General features: G+C 32.5%; 1 protein-coding gene across 2 annotated transcripts in view; it reads left to right on the plus strand.

Annotated features, from left to right (window-relative positions):
* The window catches only part of ASCC3 (activating signal cointegrator 1 complex subunit 3), a 415044-nt gene that overhangs the window by 317185 nt on the left and 71918 nt on the right, over positions 1 to 25941 (plus strand). For both annotated transcript variants that reach the window (XM_037842528.1, XM_037842527.1), the window contains exons 31-36: positions 5153 to 5290; positions 5396 to 5516; positions 6479 to 6611; positions 9280 to 9405; positions 19237 to 19348; positions 19541 to 19675. In XM_037842528.1, the coding sequence (XP_037698456.1) occupies positions 5153 to 5290; positions 5396 to 5516; positions 6479 to 6611; positions 9280 to 9405; positions 19237 to 19348; positions 19541 to 19675 (765 nt within the window). The remainder of the gene's footprint in view (positions 1 to 5152; positions 5291 to 5395; positions 5517 to 6478; positions 6612 to 9279; positions 9406 to 19236; positions 19349 to 19540; positions 19676 to 25941) is intronic.

Here is a 25941-nt window from a genome sequence, read left to right on the forward strand (position 1 = left end):
GCCATGGAAACTAAAACAATAATATAGTGAGTAAAGAAAATAAAAAAGTCATAGTGGGGGTGGAAGATACTTGACATAGACAGGTGCAGTAAGGATAGAAGAAAGTCAGTAGCTAAATTATCAAGCATGAGCAACCAAACAAGATCTTTGCCGTTCTCAGTCATGAGCAAGTTTAAAGTGGTGATATTTCAGTTTAAAAAAGAAGATAATTTTAGATATTTTTCATTTTTAGGCATAGAAGTAGAAATACTAAATAATAAAAATTAGATTTGCAAATCATCTGCATTATGGTTCTCTGTTTGTAAGTCTAATACATTACTCATAATTTCAAATCTTACCTGTTTTCTTGAACAATATCTTTACATTAAGTAGTTATTTGCGTATCCCTGTCATTCATATGGTGATTAGAGAGCAGCATGATGCTTGAAAGTGTGGGCTGAAGCCAGGCTTCCTGGATTCAGTCATGATTAACCTTTGCAAGCTATGTATGTGCTTGGTGGGCTGTTTAGCCTCTGAGCCTCTTTCCTGCATCCATAAAAGAAGGCAATAATAATCCCATCATCACAGAACTGTTGTGAGTATTGAATGAATTAATACATATAAGGAATTTAGAACAGTGCTCTGAACATATTAAATGTTCAATAAATGTTAACTTTTACTACTATTGCAGTACAGCAACATTGACTAGTACTTAAATACTTCACTGAAAGCTGTTTAGTAAAGTTTGATCTTTCTTTTAGAAATTTGATCCTTCACAAATTTACTTGATGTTAATATAGTTGTTTTTGTTCATTTAAAAGTATGTTAATTCTGTAATGTCCCTTTCATTAGCTTTTTCTGCATTTCAAAAAATTGAAATGCTCTCTAAGCTGTATTGATATCTGAACTCTACAGAAGAAATAAGCATAAAATGTATGCTCAAAACTGTATATGAACTACTTACAGTAGAATTTCCTACCAATAGTGTAGTGAATAAAAGTAGAAACATGAATAAAGAAAAATCATTAATATCTCACCCTACAATCCAGTTTTGATATTATTGTGTTAAAAATCAGGGCAATCTAAAAAGCAAACATCGAAAATAGTATTGTGTTGGCAGACTACTAAGATTTACGTGTAATTGTTTATATTTTATTTATATATTTAATTCACAGTTAATTGTATATTTAATCACATAAATATATTTACATATTAACAATATCATGAATCATTTTGAGGTATGGTTGTGGTTGTTTGGAGGCTTCAGAGTGGGCAGCCAAAAGTACAGGTTACGGAGAGTATTGGGAAAGTTTGGAAACTAACCTACTGATTATCTTTGGTGAATTTATTTTATTTCTTGATTTATTGTCTGTTAATGGATCAATAGAATGCTCTAAAGTGTTTCTTGCATCTTTAGTTTTTTCTCCCTTAATTCTATGGGGTTTATCATAAAGAAGTGTATTATAAGATATTAACATTTGGTAATTATAAGGGAATTTTTTAACTCCACTTAACATCTGCACCAGATGTGACATATATTTAATTATTTTTGCAAAACAAAAGTCTTCATAACTTTCATGATTCTTTTGTGTGGTTCTTCTTTCTTTCATTGAATATTTTAAAAAATCGATAAGCATTATTCAGTGGCATATGGTCTGAGTCTAACATGCTTTGAAAAGAGTACAGAGTTCTGATAATGAGGATTTTGTGAAAATGGGAAAAACAGTACAACAGATATGCTTTGAGAAAGTATGAGTTTTTAGCATCTTGAAACAATATATCACACTCAAAGGGACAGAATTGAGCTGCACAGTCTGTTAGTTCATTCTTGTCCAATCTGGTCTCCTCCTTTCTTTTGGAGCCAGCATTGTCAACAACTCACTGAAATATATTCTGACTGGAATGTATTTCAGGCACAGAGTAATGTATCTACTTAAATGGAATCCTGTCTTTCTACAAAAGCATTTTGAATATAATACAATTTTTTTAAAATTCTATTAAGTTCAAGTAAATGGTTCAACAGTTTGCATATGTGCCTCCTCCCCCACCACTCTTTAAAAAAAAAAACAACACTACTTGGAGGAACATAGATCAATTTTTCTTTTATTAACAATATTGAATAATTTTTTTGTTTATCGGGTATCCAACATATTTTCAAGGGTTGGTTATTGGAAAAATACCTATATATTGCAACATGTTAGTTGAACAGAAATGAACAGTATAATTAAAACTTCCTCTATCAAAATGTATTAATCATCATGGTTATTCTTTTTAAAACTCTAAAGCAGCCCTTCTTAACAAAAATTAATCCTTAAGGCCCTAAGTCATCTATTGTATGTAATGAATGAACTTGTCTCTGATGCATCTGGAATCTAGTAAGCTATCCTTGGGAGAATTGAGAAAATGGTTCCTCATGTAATTTTTTTAGGACTTAATTCCCTCCCTCATGGACCCAGGATTGAGAGAGGCTATCCTATAGTATTTAAAGGCACTGAGTCTTTTAATTTGAAAAATACTGTATTGTGAAAATGAATTGAGTACTGTATTAGAACTATATGGGTTTATATAAAGGATTAAATGTGATCTTCTTTGTAAAGTGCTAAGCACGATGCCTGACACATAATAAATGTCCAAAAAATGCGATTAACTGTCATGTTTTAAGCTTTCATTATCTTAAGTTCCTGAAAAATTTTGTTTGTATTTTTGAAAATAAGATGAAAGTTATTTTGATGTTAATGTCAGTAATAAAGGTGTATATATTTTAATCCAAAATTTATACTTTAAAATTTAATCAGGCTGTCCAAATAGTATTTTATGCTTAATGGTTGAGTAACATTAACTGTATATTTTGCTTTTTTATGATGTTCAAATGATAAATAATTCATCCATAGAAACTATGTAATAAATGAAGTTGTTTTTGTGTAAATACCCTCATGAAAATTTTAGGTCTTTGCCAGTTCAGGTAGGCAACTAGTTTTCTTTAATGCATTGATTTATGTGAAATTGGAGTGATGGGTGAAGATCAGTGAGAAACAACTAGCCTTCCTTGATGCTAAATGACAAGATATTAATGCCTCACCAGACTTCTTGTCATAAGACTCTCATGTGACTGCCATGGGGTACCACAAATTATACAAGTTGTAAAATTACACTATTATTCAAGTTACCAAAAAATGAAAAAAAAAAAATCCCTGAAACTGATTACCAGAGAAGGAATGTCAGTGCATTAATTCTTGATAGTGTAAATTGAGGATATTTTATGCTGTGAACTATTGAACAAAAAATGGGTAACAAGCTATCACTTAATAATGGCTAACAGATAATTTATGAGACAAGAAAAGGACCTTTCTTTATAGCATCCATTTGTAGTCAGCTTATTAATTCTGCATTAATTTTAAAGGAACAGTGGATTTATCTTAATACATCTTGGTATTTCTACTTAACAATTTATAAGGTAAATAATGCAGGAATATCAGGTGACCATACTGTGAAAATGAAACAAATGAACTGATTAATACTTTGCATTCAGTTCAGTGAAAGATAGTAAGTAACATTTCTGATTTGTATGCCATTTAAGCATCACATAGTCAGTGCAGTGATTTTATACATTAATAATTATTTATAAACCCAAACTTCATCTTCCTATTTTATGGATTATTAGTGGCATCTTCCTGTCACATAAAAAAAAAAATCTTGGAAAGTTTTTACGTCCATTCAAAATAAAGTGAATAAGAAGGAAAACAGCTGGAATACTTCATTATATGTATATATTTGGGCCTTATTTCATTAAGCAGCAGCCAGCTTAAATTTCTTTAGCTGAGGATTTAGTGAGCTATTTATTGGTTTATACACAGCCAGAAGAGTAAATGAATTGCAATTCTACCTATGTGCATTAAACATGGTAATAGTAGACAAATTAAAAAAATGAGGTCTCAAGATGGACAGTTTTTCATGGTTTTACCTCAGGCTTTAGGCATACAATAAGTTTACATGTACCTATTTCCAGGTTCCTCCTCCATTATTGTTTACTGCTGGAATATGGTGGTGAAGCTATAGAGCTTCTTTTAAATGATCATGTATTCCCAAGTCACTTGATCTTTGCATCCTTATGCAGTTGCTCAGAAAGAACTCCTTCCCTATGCTGTACCCTATGTCATCCTTTGCTCTAAGGACAAATGACAATATAATGAGCTAGGCTGAGGCTAGAAATAAAATTGTTTTAAGATGCAAAAACGGGAATCTATAAGAATTCTACCTATAGTAAAATTAGCATTTAAAATAAGTGACGTAAATTCTTTTAATCAGTATTGCTAAAGTGCAAATAAAAAACTTGATAAAAGCGTTGTAGCATATGACAGACAATAGAATATAAAAAGACCTGTCACAAACCAATAAAGGGCTATCGCACCCATTTAAAAATAAAAAGGTAATTTTCAGAAGAAAACAGTCAGTAAATATGAAAAGTGTTTACACTTGTGGTCAAAGAAATGAGAATTAAAACAAAAATACACCAATTTGATTTTTTAAATAATGGTCAATTTCTCAATAAGTGTAAGTATTCTTAATACATTTATAATCGCTTACCATTAGTAAATTTACAAATAAGGCTAATAATAATACATACTATTATAGGGTTTTAGGAAACATTAAATGAGTAGGTAAGATAGCTGCTATTATTATTTCTAATTCCCGGATGAAGAAACATGACTCGGTAAAAGTCACTAAGTTCAGTAAAAGAATTAAATTTGAGCAGATTACTGTCTGTCTGGTGGGATGATGGCTGATTTATTTTCTTTATGCTTTGTCTGCACTGAGTTAGAAAGATAAAAGTCATTTTATAGCAAGAGATAAACCAAAACACTGTGTACATTTTAGGCAACTTTGCATCCATGAATAGTTGTTGGTAGTTGTTACTCATTAAGGGACTATTCCATTGACATGCAGATTTTTCCTTGATGCATAAAAGTAAAATGAATAACAGTTAAACATAAGTTCATTTAGAATATAGATTCTCACCAAGTAGATAGTCTCTTAAATTAATTCATGTAGATGGAGAATATATTTTTACTCCCATATAGTGTCATAAGAAGCAAAAAATAATAAAATACAGTCTGAATATGAAAATCTTAAAGCTAATGTTACCTACAACTTGTGATTGTGTTTTTATTTGCAGATGGAGGACATCATTGGAACAATAAGAGATTCCAACCTGAAACTGACACTTGCTTTTGGAATAGGAATGCATCATGCTGGACTACATGAGAGGGATAGAAAAACGGTGGAAGAACTATTTGTGAACTGCAAAGTTCAGGTTTTGTTGTTGTTGTTGTTGTTGTTTTTCCATTAGCAGATATTTAAATGTAACTTCAAAGTTATAGTTTGGTTAGATATAAAATAATTATCTTTTACCTTTTAGGTTCTTATTGCTACAAGCACATTGGCCTGGGGTGTAAACTTTCCAGCTCATTTAGTAATTATTAAGGGAACAGAATATTATGATGGAAAAACAAGACGTTATGTGGATTTTCCAATTACAGGTAATTTTTAAAATTTTACAGAGCTGTATTAACCTTCTGTTTTAATCTTAATAAACTGAATAAATTAAATTTTAAAATTTGGCTACATTTAAACATGCAGTGAACAAATTGTAAATTTTCTTTTACCAACGCAAATATTATACAAAATATTGAACTGTTTTACTCACTTTTACTTATCCAGTTTTTTAAAAAAATATCAAGAGCTCAACTGATGATTTCAGATTCGTAAATAGATAAAAGTTTTGGTTAGTAGCTTTAGTGATTTAATAAATTATGATTAAATATTACCAATGTTAATTTTAAATGTATTTCACTAGAAATCATATTTAAATGAGACTTCCAGAACCAGAGTACTTGTTGCTACAAATTTGTGCTTGAACTGTCCATTAAAATATATTTTAAACCTTGATGAAGGCATATTCACTGGGTTCTAAAGAGAGAAATATACTCATTTTTTTCCACTCAATGAATACATGTCAAAACCATACCATTTCTAAATAGTTCATTATCTCAGCGATTCTTTCAGTATAGAAGGAAGGCATTTTATACTAGGAGGGAAGGGGGAGGCCAAAATGGGCCCATTATTCATGGGTAAAAATAATCAAATGACTCTGTCAATGAGATTTTCCTATATATGTTTCATTTTATTTTATTTTTTAATTAAAATAGTAATATAAGCATTTAACTAAAGGAACTTTTTGAGTCTCTTACAAACAGTAAGAGAGGCAGGCCCTTTTGCAGACTCAGTTTTTCATTATAGCGAAATGCTTATTTTATTATAAATTTTCTGGGTGAATAGTATTGATCTAAGGAACTGAAAAGTAGATACAAAAGATAGCATACATAGTCTTAAAATTTCTCTTTTCTTTATTTTGTTGTTTTGAAGACACATGCCAGAATTAATAAATACATCTTGTGCTATGTACCACATTGCAGAAGACCTCTTGTTCTCTATTTTTTAGACGTACTCCAGATGATGGGACGTGCTGGGAGACCTCAGTTTGATGACCAAGGCAAAGCTGTAATTCTAGTTCATGACATAAAGAAAGATTTTTACAAAAAATTTCTTTATGAACCTTTCCCAGTGGAATCAAGGTAGATTTTGCTTTAAACTAATTTAAATAGAGACGTTTTATAGCAAGTTGATATTTTTCTTGTTACATTTTATTAGATTAAAACTTAGCAAAACTTCTAGTTCAAAAGAATTATTTGAAGTGAAATTGAGTTTAATTATCACTATGACAACATTGAATTATAATTTTCATTCTAAAAAGGCTTATTTAAAGAAGCAATGTAGTAGTGTTCAGTCACACTATCTTTGTAGCCATTCTGCCTGGCTTCAAATCTGAGCTCCAGTACTTATTAGCTACATAACCTTGAGCAAGTTATTTAACTCCTCACTGCCTTAGCACACCTACCTTTAAATGGGAATGAGAGCAATGCTACCTATCTCACAAGGTGCTTGAAATGATTAAATGTAAAATGCTTGGAACAGTGTCTATCACATAGAAAGCACTTAATAAATTATTGTTTTGGTTTGAGTTTTTGGAGTGTGGTTAATTAAAATGAAGAGACTTGTAATGGATAATTTAGACTGATGGCCTGTTTCAGAATTATCAGGAACAAGAAGACCCTAAAAACATTAAAAAGATACTAAGAGATGATATTATGAACAAATTTATGCATATAATTTTTAAAAGTTAGATCAAATAGTAAAACCCCTGAAAAAGAAACAAAATTTGCTCAAAGTTTTAAAAGAAACAGAAACTCTGAATAGTTCCTTATCTATCAAAACAATTGGATCTGAAATTTAAAACGTTTCCACAAAGAAATCTCCTGGCCAGATGCTTCACCAGTTTATTCTTCCTAAATTTAAAGAAGAAATAGCATCATTTTTATAGCTCTTCCTAATAGGAAAAGAAACAGGAATAATTGCCGACTTCTTCTATGAGACCAGAATAACCTTGTACCAAAACCTGATAAGAAATTTATGAGAAAGGAAAGTAACAAGCCAGTGGCATTCATGAAAATTGATGTAGAAATTAATAAACAAAACCAAACTAAACCAAACATGATACCAAACTAACAAAACAGTGATTCAAACCCAGCAATGTATAAAAAAATAATGCATTAGAACCAAGTGAAGTTGATTCCATAAATGTAAAGGTGATTTGTTATTTGAAAATAAATCAGTGTAATTCACCACATTAACAGCTAAAGCAATGAGACAATCATGTGATCATCTCACAGATGTAGAAAAAGGCATTTGATAAAATTCTGCCTCCATTCATAATAAAAACTCTTAGCAACCCAGTAATAGAAGAGAATGTCCTTAATCTGATTATCCATAAAAAATCTGCAAAAATCATAGTTAGTGGTGAAATTATTGAAAGCTTTCCCTTTACTTCTAGTAAATATTGTGCTAGATGCCCAAGGCACTGCAATAAGGGAAGAAAGAGAAATAAAAATCAGAATATCTTTTTCAGCAAGGGTAGTAACTGGAAAAGAGCAAAAGGAGGGCTTCTGAGATACTGGTAGTGCTTTATATCTTGATCTTAGTGTTAGTTCACAGGTATGTTCATGTTGTGGAAAGGGAGTTTTGTATTTGTATAGTTTATATAATTTTCTCTCTATATACTTCAGTAAAAAGATAAAATTTTTAAACTGTAACTTTACACCTGGATATAATTGTTAATATTTGCCTATTACAGAGTTTTCTATAGTTTATATATTCTTTTCTCCTTAATGGGCATTTAGAGAGTTTCCAGTTTTCTTCCTCTCATATACAATGCTGGAGTGAAGTATTTAGCTTCCCTGTGCTCACTTGTGAATGTTTCTCTAGCAGTTGACAATGAAAAATTGAAATTGCTGGGTCATAGTGATTGTTCAAATAGGTATTGCCAAATTGACCAGTATATTATCTGCCACCAATGAATTGAAAATAGCATGACACTTTTTTTTTTATTCAACATATTATGACCATTTTCTCATGTCCTTAAAATACCCTTTGAAAAAACTATTCTTAATACTTGCAGCAGTACAACTATGTCTTGTCTGTACTAGGCACTTAATATTTACTGAGTGAATGAGGGGAATACCTTTTTGAATAACTTTGCTCATTACTCTACCCTATCTATCATCTTTCCTTGCCATTCTCCTTTCATCTGCTTCAGTACTTATTCCATACTTACTCCAATATGCTCTTCTGTACTCTTTGAGATTCTCTCTTCTGTTGCCTGCTCTTAACCCTACCCTTGGGTCTCATCCTTTCCTCTTGAAAGTTACATCTCCCTTCCTGTCAGCCTGTGCTTATTTTTCATCCATCAATTCATTTCCCCAAAATGATTGATAGCAATAAGTACCATCTATTGAGTACCTATCATATGTAAATGTTAGTGGTTGTTAACAAATTATTACCAGTATTAACATAAAAAATTTGTTTTACTGTATTTTTATTAAATCCCCTCTGATTAGCCCACATTTTATTCATCTTCAAGTAAAAACTAACATACTTCTTAAAGAGAAAAGGAACATAGATATGTATGTGCAGGTTAATAAGATAGTTTCTTGAGTTCATGACACCAAGTGATTTATAGCCTCACAGTGAAAAGATATTGAAACAAAATTCCCACCAGAATAATTCGGAATGAAAATACACATTTGGTTTGTTTCTCAGAACATAAAATCTGGGGTTCGGGTAAGTGACAAATTTGTGTTTCATTTAATGTTCATATATGGTTTTCATATCTCATTCACTATATAGCTTATTAGAAGTGCTCTCTGACCATTTAAATGCTGAGATTGCTGGTGGCACAATAACATCTAAGCAAGATGCAATGGATTATATCACCTGGACTTACTTTTTCCGACGTCTTATCATGAATCCCAGGTAAGTTGAGAGTTTCTTCAAAAGGCAACAATTTACATTTTTGTTTTTCCCTGTAAAGGGGTACGTTTCAAGTAATAAACTCTGAATTCACGTACATAAAGGCAGAACTTGGACATTCCAGGTATGTGAATTTACCCAGAGGATCAGATGATATCTCCAATATGATCACAATATGTTATGACCTATTAGAAAATTAATACTATTATGTTACTTAGCTTATTTTAATTATCCGTGAGGTGCTTGCCCTGTATTTAGAGAGACAAGCCATCTAAAGTTACATGGTTTGTGTGGTAGTGACTGACTGGGGTGCAGCAGGAATTCAGAGAAGAGTGAGGCTTGGGAAATAGTTGTGAGGTGTTGTTTGTGAGAGGTGATAAGAGCACTACAAGATGACATAGGGAGTTCTGGAGTATCTTTCGCTCCAGGCAGAATAGTTTAGATCTTTATTCAGTACCTACTGTTTGTCAAATACTATGCTACACAATAAGGCATAAAGATGAGCACGTCATCCATCTTCAAGGGCTAATCTTTTAAAAGTGTGGGAAAGAAATAGACAAATCATTACAATGTAAATCTTAAGGGCTATAATAGAACAATATAAAAGCTTATGAGAGTGAAGGCTTCAGAGAAGAGGCAATACTTGAACCACAGTTTGAATGAGGAAGAGGCGTAGAAAAAGTAGAAGGCATTTCTTGCTGAAAAATACTGTATGCACAAAGACCTTCAGGGCTTGAAAGAGTCTTAAGTATTTGGAGAAGGCCAAGAGGTTTGATATAGCCAGAGCTTAAGAAATAAGGGAAAAGGAAGATTAGGATCCAAAAGTGGGCCCACCACCAGAGAACAAAGAGCTATATGCCATGCTGAAGAGTTTTCATACAATCCTATTGGCTGTGGTGAGCCAAAGGAGGTTTTTGAACATGAAATAACATCACCACATTAGGTTTTGTTTTGTTTAAATATTTATGGTAGTATGGTAGGGAATGAGCTGGAACGGGGAGACATTTATAGCAGGAAGACCAGTTAGGAAGCTATTTAATAATAGGATGATGAGGACCTGAACAGATGCAGAAGGAATGGAGGGTGAGACCAAGTTTGATGGACATATAGAAGGAAATAAACCATTGTGTGACCTGGAACAGAAGGACTATGATTAAAATGTTATTAATTCATCTTATCTGTTAGTACCTTAAGACATTTGTTCTTTTCCAGCCTAGATTTCTACTTACTTCGTGAGAGTTTGAGAGTATAAATGTTTTACTCAGAGTTTCCTCAATTGTTATGGGCCTCTGGATTAGGTACAGAACATCATTTGGGGACATGGCTGGAGTATCAGTGAGGTAGCCATCCAGCTGTGTGCATTTGTTGCAATAAACAGCTTAAAGGATTCGAATCATGGAATTTTCTACTGGGATAGACTTTACATGTATGCTACTCCAACCATCTTGTGTGATATTGAGGGAATGGAAGAAGGGAAACCAAAGTGACTTTCCCACCATTTCAGACTCAACGTGTCTAAGCTGAATTAATCATATAACTATCAAAATCATCCTGTAATCTAGCTTTCTTACTTTTGTTAATGTTATCATTCTGCATCTATTTACCTTAGCTGCAAACCTCAAATTTGCTTTTTAATTTTTCCTTCTCCTTTTCCTCCATAGTTCTCCAGCTACTTAACCTACTTTTAGTCTATCCCCAATATGGCCTAATTTGCAAACTTTCAGGTAGAATTTATCAGAAATTGAATGTATTATATTGGTGGTGGGAACTAGATATGGTTTAGTTAGTAGAGCACAGAATGCATTACGTCTTTAGATTCAGGAAACATATCGGAAGACTCATACAAGATAATGAGTAGGAGACTGTCCAGTGTTTACGTTTTTTAACCATGAGGAGGAGATGAGCCAAGAGCACAGTTGGAGATACCAATCTGAGTAGGGGCCCTGCTGAGAGGGAACTAGAGTAGGTATCACTCCCTATTGCTCTGGTTACAAACTGCCTTCTATGTTAATAATATGGTGACAAATCCATATGCAACTTAAATAAACAGTATTAATTAGGGACAAAACAAGAAGCCCAGGGAGGCTTAGCAAAGTGGACAAAGGATGAAATCCTGAAGGGCTGTACTTGGATTATCATTTGAAGAAATTATACTAGGCCTCTGAGCCAGGGGACTTCTTATGGATTGACAGCTTGTAGTGTCTCCTGCTCACATGGCTGTTAGTATGAAAAAGCCAGTATTCCTTAGTTTGCGTTGTCACACCTACTCTATCTAATGGCTAGCCTTGCCTAGGAGGAAGCTGTGGAATTGGGAGTGAGAAGGGCTCTTAATCTTGATGCAATGAGTGTCTCGAGGCACATAGTAGTTGTGGCAGCTGCTTTCCTTGCCCCCTTGCTGCCCCGACAGGAGGGTTAGGAAGGCTTGAAGGAGTCATCAATCTAAACCACTTCTAGATGAGAGATTCCTCTCACTTTCTTGCTTTTGCCATCTGTAGTCTTCCTGTCCACAGTGCCCCCCAACTCATTATATCTAGCTGAGCTCAAGCAGCCTTAAAAGTCCTGTTACGTATTGATTAACACACCTTCAATTGACTTTGAAAAGGTAGTAATTTATCCACTCTCAGCCATCCATATCGAGTGTGCTATCTACTTTAGTAACCACCTATACATATTTTAGGGTACTTGACTAGATTAGATTAAGACCAGAAACTGGCAGTATGACTCTGAAGTAGAAGCCTGTGCCCATGACCTTGCCCATGTAAGTGCGTTAATCAGTCCAGAACAGGTACAGCAATATTTAAAAAAAAGAAAAAAAAAAAAGGCAAGCTAAGATTCACAACTACTATATGAAGTTCTGTTGGAAGGTAATAGAAACATAAGTGGTGCTCTCTAGTCTCAAGAATCATAAAATCTTAAAAATGGTACGATAAAAGCATTTAAAAATTAATTTTAAGGTCAATAAACGTTTATTGAGTACCTGCTATGTACCAGGCACTGTTTTAGACATTTGAAGGTGTATTAGTAAACAAAACAGACAAAAATTATACTCTTGTGGAGTTTACTTTCTTGCAGCAGAGACAGTAAATTTAAAAGTGTGTGAAAAAGTAAATATTTTAGAAAAAAGTAGAACAAGATAAGGAAGACTGGGAGACCTAGGATTTGGAGGAGCAGGGATTGCATTATTGAGTATGGAGTCAGGGTGGGCCTCATTATGGTGCTTGCATTTGAGCAGAGACTTGAAGGAACTGAGAAGATTGTCCATGAATATCTGAGTGAAGAGCTTTCCAGGCTGAAAAAGAGAGGTTCTAAGGCAGGCGTTCTTCATGTTTTCAAGTAGCAACAAGGAGAAGGTGTGACTAGGGTGGAGAAAGGGAGGTTAGGGAGGTGGGGTTAGAAGAGGAAGCAGGTCTTGTGGGACCTAATATGTGGTAGTAAGGACTTTGACTTTCCTGCTGAACAAAATGGCAACTATTGCAGGGTTTTGAGCAGAGGAGTGACAGGAGCTATTCATGTAATCAGTCAGATCACCTTTCATAATAAATGTTGTAAATGATATAAACTTCCCCTATTGAAAGACCGAAATTCTCAAATCCATCTTTTTAAAAATCCAGCTAAATATGATTTACAAGTAACATCCCAAATCAAAATGATATAGGAAAGTTGAAAATTAAGGACTGAACGAAGATACGGAAGAGAATGAAAACAAAGAAAAAGCAGTAACTGCAGAATTAAAACCAGACAAAACTAAATTCAAGGTTAAAAAAAAGAATTAAATGGAACAAAGAAGGGTTCATATTTTTAACAAGCACAATCACTAAGAAATTATATTAGATTACAAATTTTTAGGTAACTAAAAGCATAGCATCAAAATATGTAAGCAAAGTAACTAAATTGTAGTCAGGTTGGGAAACTTCAGCACATCTCAAAAATCATCATATCAAGTAAATAAGAAGTATTTTATGAAATAGAGGATTTGAATAACAATATTCTTGAATATGTGTGTGTATCTTAGTATTGTACCCGCAAAGAAAACAATATATAATACTTTTAAACGCTCATGGAAAAATTCATAAAAATTTACTATGTACTAAACCATAAAGAACATCTCAATGTATGCTACATTCTCAGTTTGTAATTCAATAAAACCAGAAATAAAGAATAAAAATGATGGCAAAATCTAATTTAGGATTTTAAAATTTTTATTCTAGTTGATAGATTAAATTAAAACAAAAGGTACGGGCTAGAGCTGAACACAAATAAAAGTACGTGTATCAACAAAACCTATGCATTTTAGTCAAAGCATGATTCTGAGGAATATTTATATCTTTAAAGCCCCTGCAAGGAAACAATAATGCTTGAAAATAAAATAATGAAGGATTCATCTCAAGAAATTAGATGACTCATAGCAAAGCACAAAGGAAAATAATGTATAAAAATAAAAATTGAAATTAATAAAATAGGAAACAATCTATAGACTTGATCACTAAAATGGAATAATCTCTGAAAGGACCAAATTTTAAAGAAAATTTATTAATATTTTCTGAGCATCTACTGTATTTGAGACTCTGTTTCAAGAACATAACTAATTTAATACCATTATTATCCCCATTTTATAGATGATGAAGAAACTGAACCACAGGGAGATTAAGCAACTTGCCCACAATTGCACAGTTCATGAGTAGCAAAGCCAGCACTGGAAAGTCTGGTTCCAGAGACATATTCTTGATCACTGGATTCATTGTTCAGTCCAGAATTCAAATACCTGCACTCCCTGCCCACTTCTCTTACCAGTGCTATGCTGAAAAACATATTCTTTACGGAAAACGTGCAATACTAATTCTGAACGTATGACTCTTATATGTTCATTTAGAATAAAAATTGTCACTTTTAATATCTATACCTTTACATCTGGATAAAAATGGGAAATGTGCCTAAATAAATTTTAACAATTTACAAGCTTTACTTTGTCTGCTATAGTCAAGCTCTGTAATTTTCTTTCTAATCAACCCTTAATTGTATCTTTTTTGTATTTTCTGTGTTAAAATCACAAAGGCACAGAAGTTCAGGAAACTGGTAAATTTTTCTTTTCTTTTTTTTTTTTTAGATTGGTAAAAAGTTTAATAAGGTTAAAATCATTGTCACAAATGAAGAACTTTTGTGTAGTTTTAATTTATCCTTAATATTCCCTGTAATCCAGTGCCATAAATTGAGGGTTGACTGTTGGTTGGGGGGAGAAGCAGGTGGGGGTAGGGCAGTGTATGCCTGCTTGTGTGTGTGTGAGGCAAGATGAAAGAAACTGAGTTTTATTTAAAAATTAAAAAGATAAAAACACTTTCAAAACATAGTCATATTCGGATAAGTAAATATGACCCAATCCCCTTCATTTAATCATACTACTATAAACTGTCCCACAGTATCACCACCAAAAGTAAAACAGGTTCACAAAGATTTCAACCCACTGTTCCTGGGTTGTTCTCCCTCTGTCTGTTGCATACATGTATCTAGGTCTCTTTATTTCATACAAAGCTATGTACTTATATGGGTAAGTGTATGTGTAGACACACACATGTATACACAATAGCTTGTTCAAATGTATATAAACACATGTACTTGTGCTTTCATAAAACATAATATATTCCAAATTGAGTTCTGGATTCAATTTGTATGTTCTACTTTACCCTGTTTTTCCCCTGAGAAAGCTTTTAAATATTTCTAAGGCAAAAATGTTGTGGTAGTTTCAGCTGTCCCTGCAACCACTTTCATTATTTGTGTCATTATTACTGCTGCATAATCTGAACATAAAAAAACATGGTGCTGTAACAAATGACTTCCCAGGACTGACATTTATAGCAACAGCATTTCAAGACTGATGAAAAATTTCCCAGTGAGATCTCTGGCCAGGTTTACATAAACCAAACAGGAAATGGCTGCCACTATTCATATTAAATCCAAACTGTTTGGTGTAACTCTATCTATGTTTTACATTACTATAAAATCATTTTAGTTCTCAACTGGATTCATTTCATCCTTAAATGTTGGAAAATGATAGCTTAAGGCTTCCTGTGTGATATTCTTGTTCATCCTTTGATAAGATCTTTTAAAGCTAATTATTTAAAAGTTGCTTCAGTGTTCAATTGTTTCAATTTTATGAACTTTGTAAATTTTTATGATTGGGAGAGATTTGTTATTACTACTTCCTGATGGTCTGCTAATAGAAGTTAGCTTGTCTAGCCCATGTGCTAGATGCTGTCAGTATCAAACTGCCTTTGACTTTCACACCTCTCAGGGGACTAGTAATTGTTGTGTTCAAACAGCCTGTAATTGTGATCCCGCTGGCTTTCTCAGTACGCTTCTGGCTATTAGAATCATTAAACAACTCAGCACCTGTTAACAGCATTGTAAATATTCAACCCTGCTTGTGTGCAGGTTGAGTCCAATATAGAGAAATCTTACAGAGCTCAGCCTCATAAATTAGAGCTTCTGACAAGTCAATTATTGTGAAACTGGGTTTCACTGTGAAATAAATGAAATAACATGCTGACAAAAAGGTGGGCTGTCTGTTTATGGCAAAGAGAAGATAATGACTTGATGACTTAATGCGGTGACCATGAAACTACATTGTATCTTTTATCCATAATTAAACAGTAAATTATAAATTTTGTACTGTGGTGAGTGCAACATGCAAATAAACCTTTTTATTTAGCTATTGCATGCTTTTTTAGGTACTAAAGTGATGATTGAAATTAATGATATGTAAACTAAATGCTTATATTTGTTTAGCCTAGAAATTGCACTGTTACTGAAAAGTTCACTTCATAAAAGTGGAAGTCATATTATGCTACTAATCAAGGTCATATAAATCTAAACTTCGTTCACAAAACAGTGTCAATACCTAACTCTCAAAATTTCATGTGATCTATTATTATATTACAGTTTCCAAAAGGTTATATATCTTACGAAGGTATAGCAATAAATTTCTTTTATAAGAATTTGAAATGTTTTAAGTGACCTCAAAATCACAATCCAAATATTAGCAAAGAATGATACTTGGAATAGATCAATGATGTTAAATCATTAATAAAAGTAGATACATTTTAGTATTGTGATGGCTGCATAGGAGACAAGTTTTAGTGATTGAGATTTTTACAATATATTTTTTAATATAATATTGTAACTAGCATTCTCAATTTTTTTTATCACTTATATGTGCCAGAATACTTGATAAAAGCTAACAATTGTAGGGGTTTTCTTTGATAGTCTAGATTGCCCCCAAGTATCATAACCATAAAAAAGTATATTGAATAAATTGAATAGCAATTCAATTACTTGAAATGAATTTTGTATTTCTCCTGTTATAAAAGTCAATAAGAATGTTGTTGAGCATGTTTAGAAAACAAAAACTATATTAAAAGGAATCTCAAAAGTTTTTATATTCTCAAAAAATGTGTTAATTTTTATCAAGTTACATTATGAATAATATTGTAGTGCAGTCATCAGATAATGTGTTGTCTCAGAGATATAAAATTTTAGTTGATTTTTTTCTTTTTTGCAACTTATGTTAAATGTTTAAGAATCGCTTGCCCTGACTGTACTTTATTTGGATAAAAGCCACAAATTAGAAAAATGCCCCAATATATTTAAATTTAAAACTTTAGAAGGGCTATTAACCCATCAAAATTTATCCTCTTAATTCATAAAATAATTAATAAAATTAATATTAAAAAGAACCTGTAATTTTTTTAAGGAAAGTTTTAATCACTTATGGTATTAAATATTATTTGTATACCAAATTAATTCATTAAAATGTTAAAACTGGCATTCTAGTTATTTTATAGGATAAAGGCTTGTGGTGATCATTAGGAGTACCTGTGGAACTTTTTTTCAAATGGCATAATAAATTTATAGATTAAAAATAGAATTTAAAATGTTTATATTTCAAGTAATATTATTTTCAAAACATTTTCCTTTTGTGATTTTAATTTATAAATAACACTTAGATTCTTGTTCTATAAATGGTTCGACTTATACAGTGTCCTGAGCACATTTTCACTAGTGTTTTCAATTTAGAAATAACCTTATCAACTGTATATTAGTGTTAGTAAATTTATAGACTAGCAAGTCAAAGAATGTGAAATATAAAATAAGGACTCATATTGCAGAAAGTTTGGCTGGATTTCATTTCTTGGGAAAAAATGAAAGAAAAATATTTTTAATAATTTGGAACACTTTAAGGGATCTTTGTTTTTTATGGGATTTTGCATGTCCAGAATTATTACTTTCACTTTCAAAGCAAAAGACATTATGCTAACTGAACACTACTTTATAGTCATTTTCCAGGATAAAAGAAATATTTTCTAATGCCTTTCTCTCTTCACTATATGCCAGATTAGATATAAATTTGTGCATTTGGTTTAAATTTACTATAGCAGTGGGTTTAGTACTTATTTATTTGTTCATTGATAATGTTGCTTTATTTTAGTTCATGACAGGAGACTTTCCAGGAAAAGCAATAATTTCTCTACAAACTAAATTAAAAGTAACTGCTTCTTTTTTGTTGAAATTAAAAGCCTCAATTGTAAATCATGATTTACAATTATTTTCATAGATTATTCCAGTGTTATCTTATTGAGCCATACTTAATGGAGACTCTCCCATTTGGGTGTGTGGCTACCTATTTGCGCTAACTTTTCTTTCTAATAAAAATATATATCCTGCCATGATTTAAGTCCTGCTTTGTTTATTTTTAAAAATATATTTAATATTTTACCTCTAAGTCTTTCCCTTTAAACAAAGAAAAAAAAATTCACAAAAATCACCATAGTTGGTAGTGTTTCTCAATCCTTCTCAAGTAGTTGTAGCCTTAGGCCTGTCTTTCCCTTTTGAGATTTGAACACTCTTCCCAGGCTGTGAATATCCCCCTCTATTCCTGTACAAATGTAAGACCTTCATGCTGGGGCAGTGATGAGAGCCTGTTCTCTGAGGCCGCTTTCCATTCCTGTTTCTCAGTTTGGGAGGGGAAGGGGAGGAAAGACGTATAAATTTCCCATGCAGGGTAGAGTGTTCACACAGGAAATAGAGAACTCCCTCGACCATGTGTACATTTCCTTACCCTCTGGACTATTCCCAGGCAAGGATTCCTAGTGATCATAGGGATTTGCAAAGAGCCTCTGGGGGTTGCAGGAAGGGGCATTCAAATAGGCTATATTTCCTTGGGCTTTTTACTTGGAAAACATACGGTTAGACCTTTGTGTTTCTGAATATTGAGAATAAGTTGAAATGTTTATTTTTTGGCCTGATGATGTCTCTTCCAGTCATTAGGATGACATTTATTCCTTTAGCACTACGTGAGCAATAATTTACTACATTACCTAAAAGAACTCATCTGCCTCCCAATTAAATAGTTCTGTGAGTTTTATATAGTTACTGAGTACAGGTTTTATATATAAAAGGTAATTATATATGTGTTTGTGTATGTATGATATCCATAATCTATAAATTCAGTGTGTAAGGTTAGTTTTATATAGATGTGTAAAACCAAGTTATGCCATTTTTAACACTGGGGAATCAGTATTTTTTTCATGTGGTGCAGAATTTTATCTGTTTCTCTTACTAACTTATTAATTTAATGAATTATCTTTGTTCATTGGTGTCAATAAACCGTAGTATGGGGCTTTTGATCTGAAAAATGGGGTGGTAATTGTAGTTACCTTCTTTCTTTGATTTGCTTTAGTAATTTAATGTTTTTCAAATTCTGAAAAGAACTGTGTGAAACTGAGGTGAAAGTTTTCAATAGAGAATACATTGACACAGGTAACAACCTTGCTTGTTTTCTAGCTACTACAATTTGGATGATGTGAGCCATGATTCTGTGAACAAGTTTCTATCTAATCTGGTTGAGAAGTCCCTGACTGACTTGGAACAGTCCTATTGTATTGAAATCAGAGAGGTAAGAATCAGATACATTCCCATTATAAAGATTGCCTAGCTTTTTAACAGCAGGATTTTTTCTTATAATGATAGCCAAAACCTTTAACAAGATTTTGCAATTGCAACCTGCAGTATGGGTTATTAATTTTATGAATTTATGTGTATCTGTTGAACTTTTTATTTATGTCATTTTACCTTTCTTTTGAAATAGGATAATCGGAGCATTGAACCTCTGACATACGGCCGAATTGCGTCGTATTACTATTTGAGGCACCAGACAGTTAAAATGTTCAAGGAACGTTTGAAACCTGAATGCAGTGTTGAAGAATTACTTTCAATTCTGAGTGTAAGTTTCATGATGTTATTGGGCTGTTTTTTAGTATAAAGAGATTATATTGTAAAAATTTTATATATTTCATACCTTCTCTTTTAATTTGTGTGATCAATTATTGCCATCCAGTTCCTCTTGAAATTTGGCAGAAACTGTTCATGAAGTCAAACAAGATCATTATAAAGCAACATATCTAAACCAAGTTCCCCATAGGTAAGGTAACCACATAATTTATCATCCAATCTTGGATCTTTTTGAGAATGGAAGAGGGGACACAATACTTACACAGGATAATAGATGTAAACTGAACTGTCTTGGGCAACCCAGATGATCACCCTGTCCTTAAATAGAATCCCCTCTCTGCATTATGATTGAAAACTTTTATTATTGCTTTTTTTTAGATCATTCCAGATGATGCTTATCCATGATGTTATTGAAATTTCTTTATATGAGGATCCACATGATTTAAAGTTCTTTTAGAATTAATGCCAGAAAAGCTGTTTCACCACCACTACCACCACCACCCCAAAAAATAGGTTTATCAGGTGGTAAAAAAAGTATTCTGTGTTTATTTTTCCTTTTCTGCCAGGTAGCTAAGTTCTAAATTTAATAAAAGTCACTTGCAGTTCATTTATTTTTGCTTATTAGTTTGAAGAATGGTATTATATTTGACGGTATCACTCTTGACTGAAGAATGTAGGCAACAGGATATTAGTACAGATGAAACTAATCTCTTTTAAATAGTAAGGCACTAAGTTAAATGAAATTGTCTAAACAAATATCCCAGGAGTATATTGAAGTGTGCATAAATTAGAAATTTTATCCTTAATATCCTTAATGTGTAACCCTATGTTAAATTTCATTGGTCCATATTAAATTTCATTGGTCACCTTTCTACCCACAGACTATATATTGATTCAGAAAAAAAAAAAAAAACATATATTGTGTGCCCATAATGTGTAAGGCACTTTCTAGAGATATGAGATAGAAGAATGAACAAATCTGACAAACTTCCTGTATATTTATTAAGTATTCATATATGTATTTATATACATGTATAAATGTGTGTTTATGTGTGTGTGTGTATATATATTAATACATACATAAACTGTGAACCATGGTAATGAACCATGAAAGAGACTTGGATATTGCCACTCACTAAAGTTATCAGCCCAATGAGATTCTCTTAGAATGGCAGTAAAATGTTGCCCGTCGTCAAAAAGAGTATCTAAAAACAAAACCAGAAAAAAGTATTTTGTCCTTCATGTTAATCTCCCCTGTGGGGGAGGTTTATTACATACATTTCTGGTGATCCCACATCAAAAGGATATCATGGAGAAAGTCTAAATGGGCCCATAGTAAAGTGCTCAATCCAGAAAGGCAGAGGCTTTGAATCAGCATAACTAAAATTAAGATCATGAATAGTGATCATGAACAGGAGATGTGGATCTTGAACATAGTCACTTTTTTGTAATTAGTAGGAACTGCCATCTGATCCTGCAAGTAATAAACTTAGAGGATTTGTTGCTTCAATGGATAAGATATAGACTGGAAAGTATAGATTTAAAAAGGACTAGAATTGTAACTGTTGTATTTGGTGTGATAGATGATCATTCTGTTCAGACCAGAGAATGAAGGGATTAGGATTTGTCCTCTGTGGCATTTGCACAGTTTTTTCTGTTGACCTTTTAAGTACTTTCAGAATATTTTTATCCTTCAGAATATCATGAGGTTTTTAATTTGGCAACCTGTTACACTTTCAAGTACTAATTCCTGTTGGTTATTTCATAAATTAAGAATCTTTATTCCAGTCAACACTGAAAAGACAAAACATTTCCACAATTTTTTTCTTTAGTAACACCTCTTTTCAGACTTATATTCACTTATTTTTCATCCCTTGGATGTTTTTAAATGTTATTGCCTTTAAATGATAACAAAATACTCTGTTCTGCCTGTTAGGTCAAAGCTTCTATTGAGCCTATTTCTCTTAATTAATATTACTCTAGAATAGTAACTCAATTATATAAATCTTATCTTTCTAAAATACCGACTTTCTACTACATTAAAAAAATAGTAACTGTCTTCTGTTGAGCAGTTACTGTATGCCAGGCATTTTATATACATTATAGATAGTCCTCAAACAACTCTTCATGGTAAGTGTTAATATACGGATAACAAAATTGAAGTTTAATGAGGTTAATTGAGTTTTTCCAGAGTTACACAGAAAATAGGTCTTTAAAACTCTTCCTCCTATACCCTACTTCCTCTCCTAGACATATTTTCTCCATAGCATATGTTTAATTCCAGCTATAAACAAAAAAAGAATTTAAAAAAAAGGTTAAAGCATTAATACGTTAGGGTACATACTTTTTTAAAAAGTAAATTAAGAAGCAGAGCTACTTTTAAATTGTGTATAACCTCTTAACCTAGAATTATAGGTACTTAAATGTAGATGTCAAATACTAGCAAAATAATTACTTCAGCATTCTTTATTGAAAGCATATATTTTAAGTTTTAAACAATCTGATGCTATTTTGAAAAGGCTAGGTATTTTATAAGAACTTCTGCCAAGTTTTTTTTTTAACACCATGAATTAATAAGCTTCATAATTAAGGCAGCTGCTTCACACCTCTATTGTTAACCAGTGACATTACATCTGTCCTGCTCCATTGATGCCCTGCTCCTACAGCAGTTTTGGCAACAGGGATTACATGGCATGGAATACGTAGCCTAATTAGATATATAAGTGAAAATCCCAAGGGGAAAGGGCATTTAAAAAGTAATTTGAAGAATCCTTTAATGATGTTGGCACTGAAAGCCCATGTCTAGAGTAGAAAATTCCTGTCATCATGACAAACCAGGATCATGATTTGATATGTTCAGTGGACTTTTGAACAGATAGTTCAGAATATACTTCCCTGAGCATTAACAGTTTTGAAATAAAGCAAAATATGCCCCAACTATGCCTCATCTCTAGAATTTTCAATAACATTTTAAAAGAAATGCTCATTTTTTGTGGTTCTTTTGATATGCAAAAACTTGAAATTACATTTATATATCAAATATCCAATTTGAAAAATTGTGAAATTCTTATTTTTCCACAAAGGCCTGGATATTGACTGAAAGTATCAGTTTCATATGTTAAAGTAGAATAGAACTGTTCCAAATTTAGAAAAATACCAAAGCAATGAGATTTTTGTGTATCAATACATTTCTGGGTTTCGGCAGTTCTCTGTACTGCTTTCTTTAAACGCATATTGATTTCTCTGCTCTGCCCATATGCAGGATATTTTCAGTAATACTGAATTGTTAATGCCTAAATTTTGTCCAGTTGGGGGCACAACTGCAAATCTTTTCTTCAGGAAATTTCAAAAGTACCTTTTTCAAACATGTGAAACTGGAAAAAATAAGCAAGAATTTGGTAGGGGACTCAGCATGTAAAATTAAAGAGTTCATTAAAGGAAATTGAAGGAAAGAAAGGTTAACTGAGTAACAGTGAACACCACCAACCTCATGGCCTTCCATTTCCAAATAACCTCCTGACAGTCACAGGATCCCATCTGCTACCCTTTATTATCTTCATAGTGGGGAAACCTAATGGGATATCTTCCAGGGTTGTGAGAAGAGCTTTCCCTAACCCACAGGCTGGGGAGCTGCCTGGCATCTTTTGAAGAGGCACAGATGGTAAAAGTGTCTTGAAAAAAAAAGGTATCTTTCTACTTCTCTTGGTCTCTTTCCCTTGAGACCGTCCCTGTTCTCCATTATTTCATAGCCTCCCCTAGCTTTCTGCACTTAGAAGTTTTCCTCAGCTCAGAGAAAAATGAAATATTTTCCTTGCAAAAGGTCTCAATCTCAAATATGTCTGCTTTTGAGATTTAGTAGTTTACTCTAAAGGTTTTTAAGCTGATTATGTTCTGATTATCCTAAAATGTATTTGTGGTATTACTGGGAATTTGTCCTTTAAAAAAATTTTTTTTTAATTACTTTGAGTTTCCTAAACTGTTCCACAGCATAAGAACTGTCAATTACCAGGATTCTAAAGGTTAGTAATTAAATTGTGTTATTGTTTAAGATTTAGCTACCAAAGTATGAATAGCCATATTATTTTTTCCATTATCACCTACTTTTATCTTTCTCATTAAAACAAGAAAGACTCAGCCCTTCCCAGAGTGACATAATTAATATAGAAAAAATAGTATAAAAACTCAAATCCCAAAAAGGAAGAGGCAGAGTTAAAAGCAGAACTTGTGTCACTCAGCAGCCTTTTAAATGGCTTCTGCCTCTCCCCTTTTCTCTTTTCTACTTTCCTTTATCCTCTTTTTTTCATCTTATTTTGTCCTTTTATTTAAATTTATAAAGCAAGGTATATAAAAAGGATACACTCTTAACCTTCCTAGCCTAAGGTACCTATAAAAAATACTTCTGGTTTGTCAATGCTTATTAACACTTGCTGAGTATAACATGCTAATACTCAGTGCACTTGGGGGAATACCAAAGAAATAGACGACAGATTTATATCTTTTAAGGAGATTTGTACTAAAGCCTAAAGAGTGTAATGGAAACAAAGGAAGAGGCTTGAGCTGAATACATCCAGTCCTTCTTTATCTGCTGTTGCGGCTCTGTCTTTACCTATGCATGGAAAGTGCGTAGTCCTACTTACAACATTCAAGTCAGATTTATCAGCCTGGCCCATGGGCAGGATTGGATCACCAAGCTCCTGGAGGTCATATAAGAACATTTGTAAAGGGAGATTCCATTTAGACATTTTTAATTACATATATAATCTTGAATGATGTCATCTAAATTAAGACATACTTTTAAAACTTTGAGGTAGTTTGCTCTTCAGGGAACCCTATCATGATTTATTTGGCAAAGTAAAGCATAATTAACTTGTTTTTGGAGATATTTTATAACCTGATGTTTAACTTAATGATATCATGACTGTTTAGAATTGTTAATTTACAAGTAATCATATTGGGAAAAAAAAAATAAAATCTCTTCCCTAAACTCTATCCATTTGTCACAGTGCAGATCATTGTTTAGGTTTTAAAATAATGAAAATTTTAATATTGGATTAGAAAATTTAATATAAATTTTATACACTAGAAATTGGTTGCTGCTTACAATATTTCTAATTTTATCCCAATAAAGTGTAAGTACTCAAATTGTTAGGTTATCTTTGGTCCAGCAGGTGGAGCAGTTCAGAAATCAATGTTAGCTCCTTCCTCTATTAATAATGGTCACCAGAACTTTCCTAAACATCTTCCCAATACAAATAAGCCAAAACATTGTTTAAACTAAAAAAATGCACCATCCTGCCTTTTATCTTTGCAAAGCAGCCAGGTAGGTAAATTGGTATGATCATTCACAATACTTGAGAGCAACTGAATGTGCTTCAGTATCATTTTTGTGTAGAAAGCAAAAGAAAATTTAAACATGCTAACATCCTCCCCAACCCCTATTCGGTATAAGCAGAGTCATATAATATTATATTATTTTGGAAACATGGAATTTTAAAAAGAAAAAAATAATCATAGAATGCTCCTTGGTACTGAGGAACAGGAAGCCTTTTCAGTTAATGAGGCTAGACTTTTAATTCATGTAACAAAGTAGAGAAATGCAATAGGATCATTGTGTACCTAAAAACTATTAACACAGTTTGAGAGAAAATTTTTGTAAAATCATCAATTGTAAAGTGTTTCCTAATATGTGTTAAAAACAAATCATTTTTGATTAGTCATCTTGGTTTACTGAATCTAGTTTTACGTATAATACTTCTATAAGCTTTTTAAAAATGAAAACAACACAGGTACTCTTCCTTAATTTGTTATTGCTGATTATGTTTCCTTATGCTTTAATAAATAATTGCTTTTCCAGCTCATTGGTTGTTATCTAATCACCAGTAGTCCTCATGCCTTGGCCAATATTTAGTCCATATAGAGATTTATATCTTTTGATCCTTTGCTCATAAATCAGTTTCTTGTCCTTCAGTCCTTCTGATTACTTCTTTTTTGTAGTCCTGTTTACAGAAAAGAGCCTGTAGTGCGGGTACAAAACAGTTCCATTTGTGATATCACTTCCATTTGTGTACAGCCCCACATCATGTTACCCTTTCTTTTAGAGCTTATGACATTATAAAAGAGTCTCTGCCTCTAGATGATGATACTAGCTTTAACTGATTCCTGTATTGCACTAGGTTACAAAGCACCAAACCAACTGAAGTGAAATAATTATGCATATTGGGCTTATCTATAAGTTCAGTCTGGCCATTTCACTAAGGA

This window comes from Choloepus didactylus, chromosome 7, assembly GCF_015220235.1.
Source record: "Choloepus didactylus isolate mChoDid1 chromosome 7, mChoDid1.pri, whole genome shotgun sequence".
NCBI lineage: Eukaryota > Metazoa > Chordata > Mammalia > Pilosa > Megalonychidae > Choloepus > Choloepus didactylus.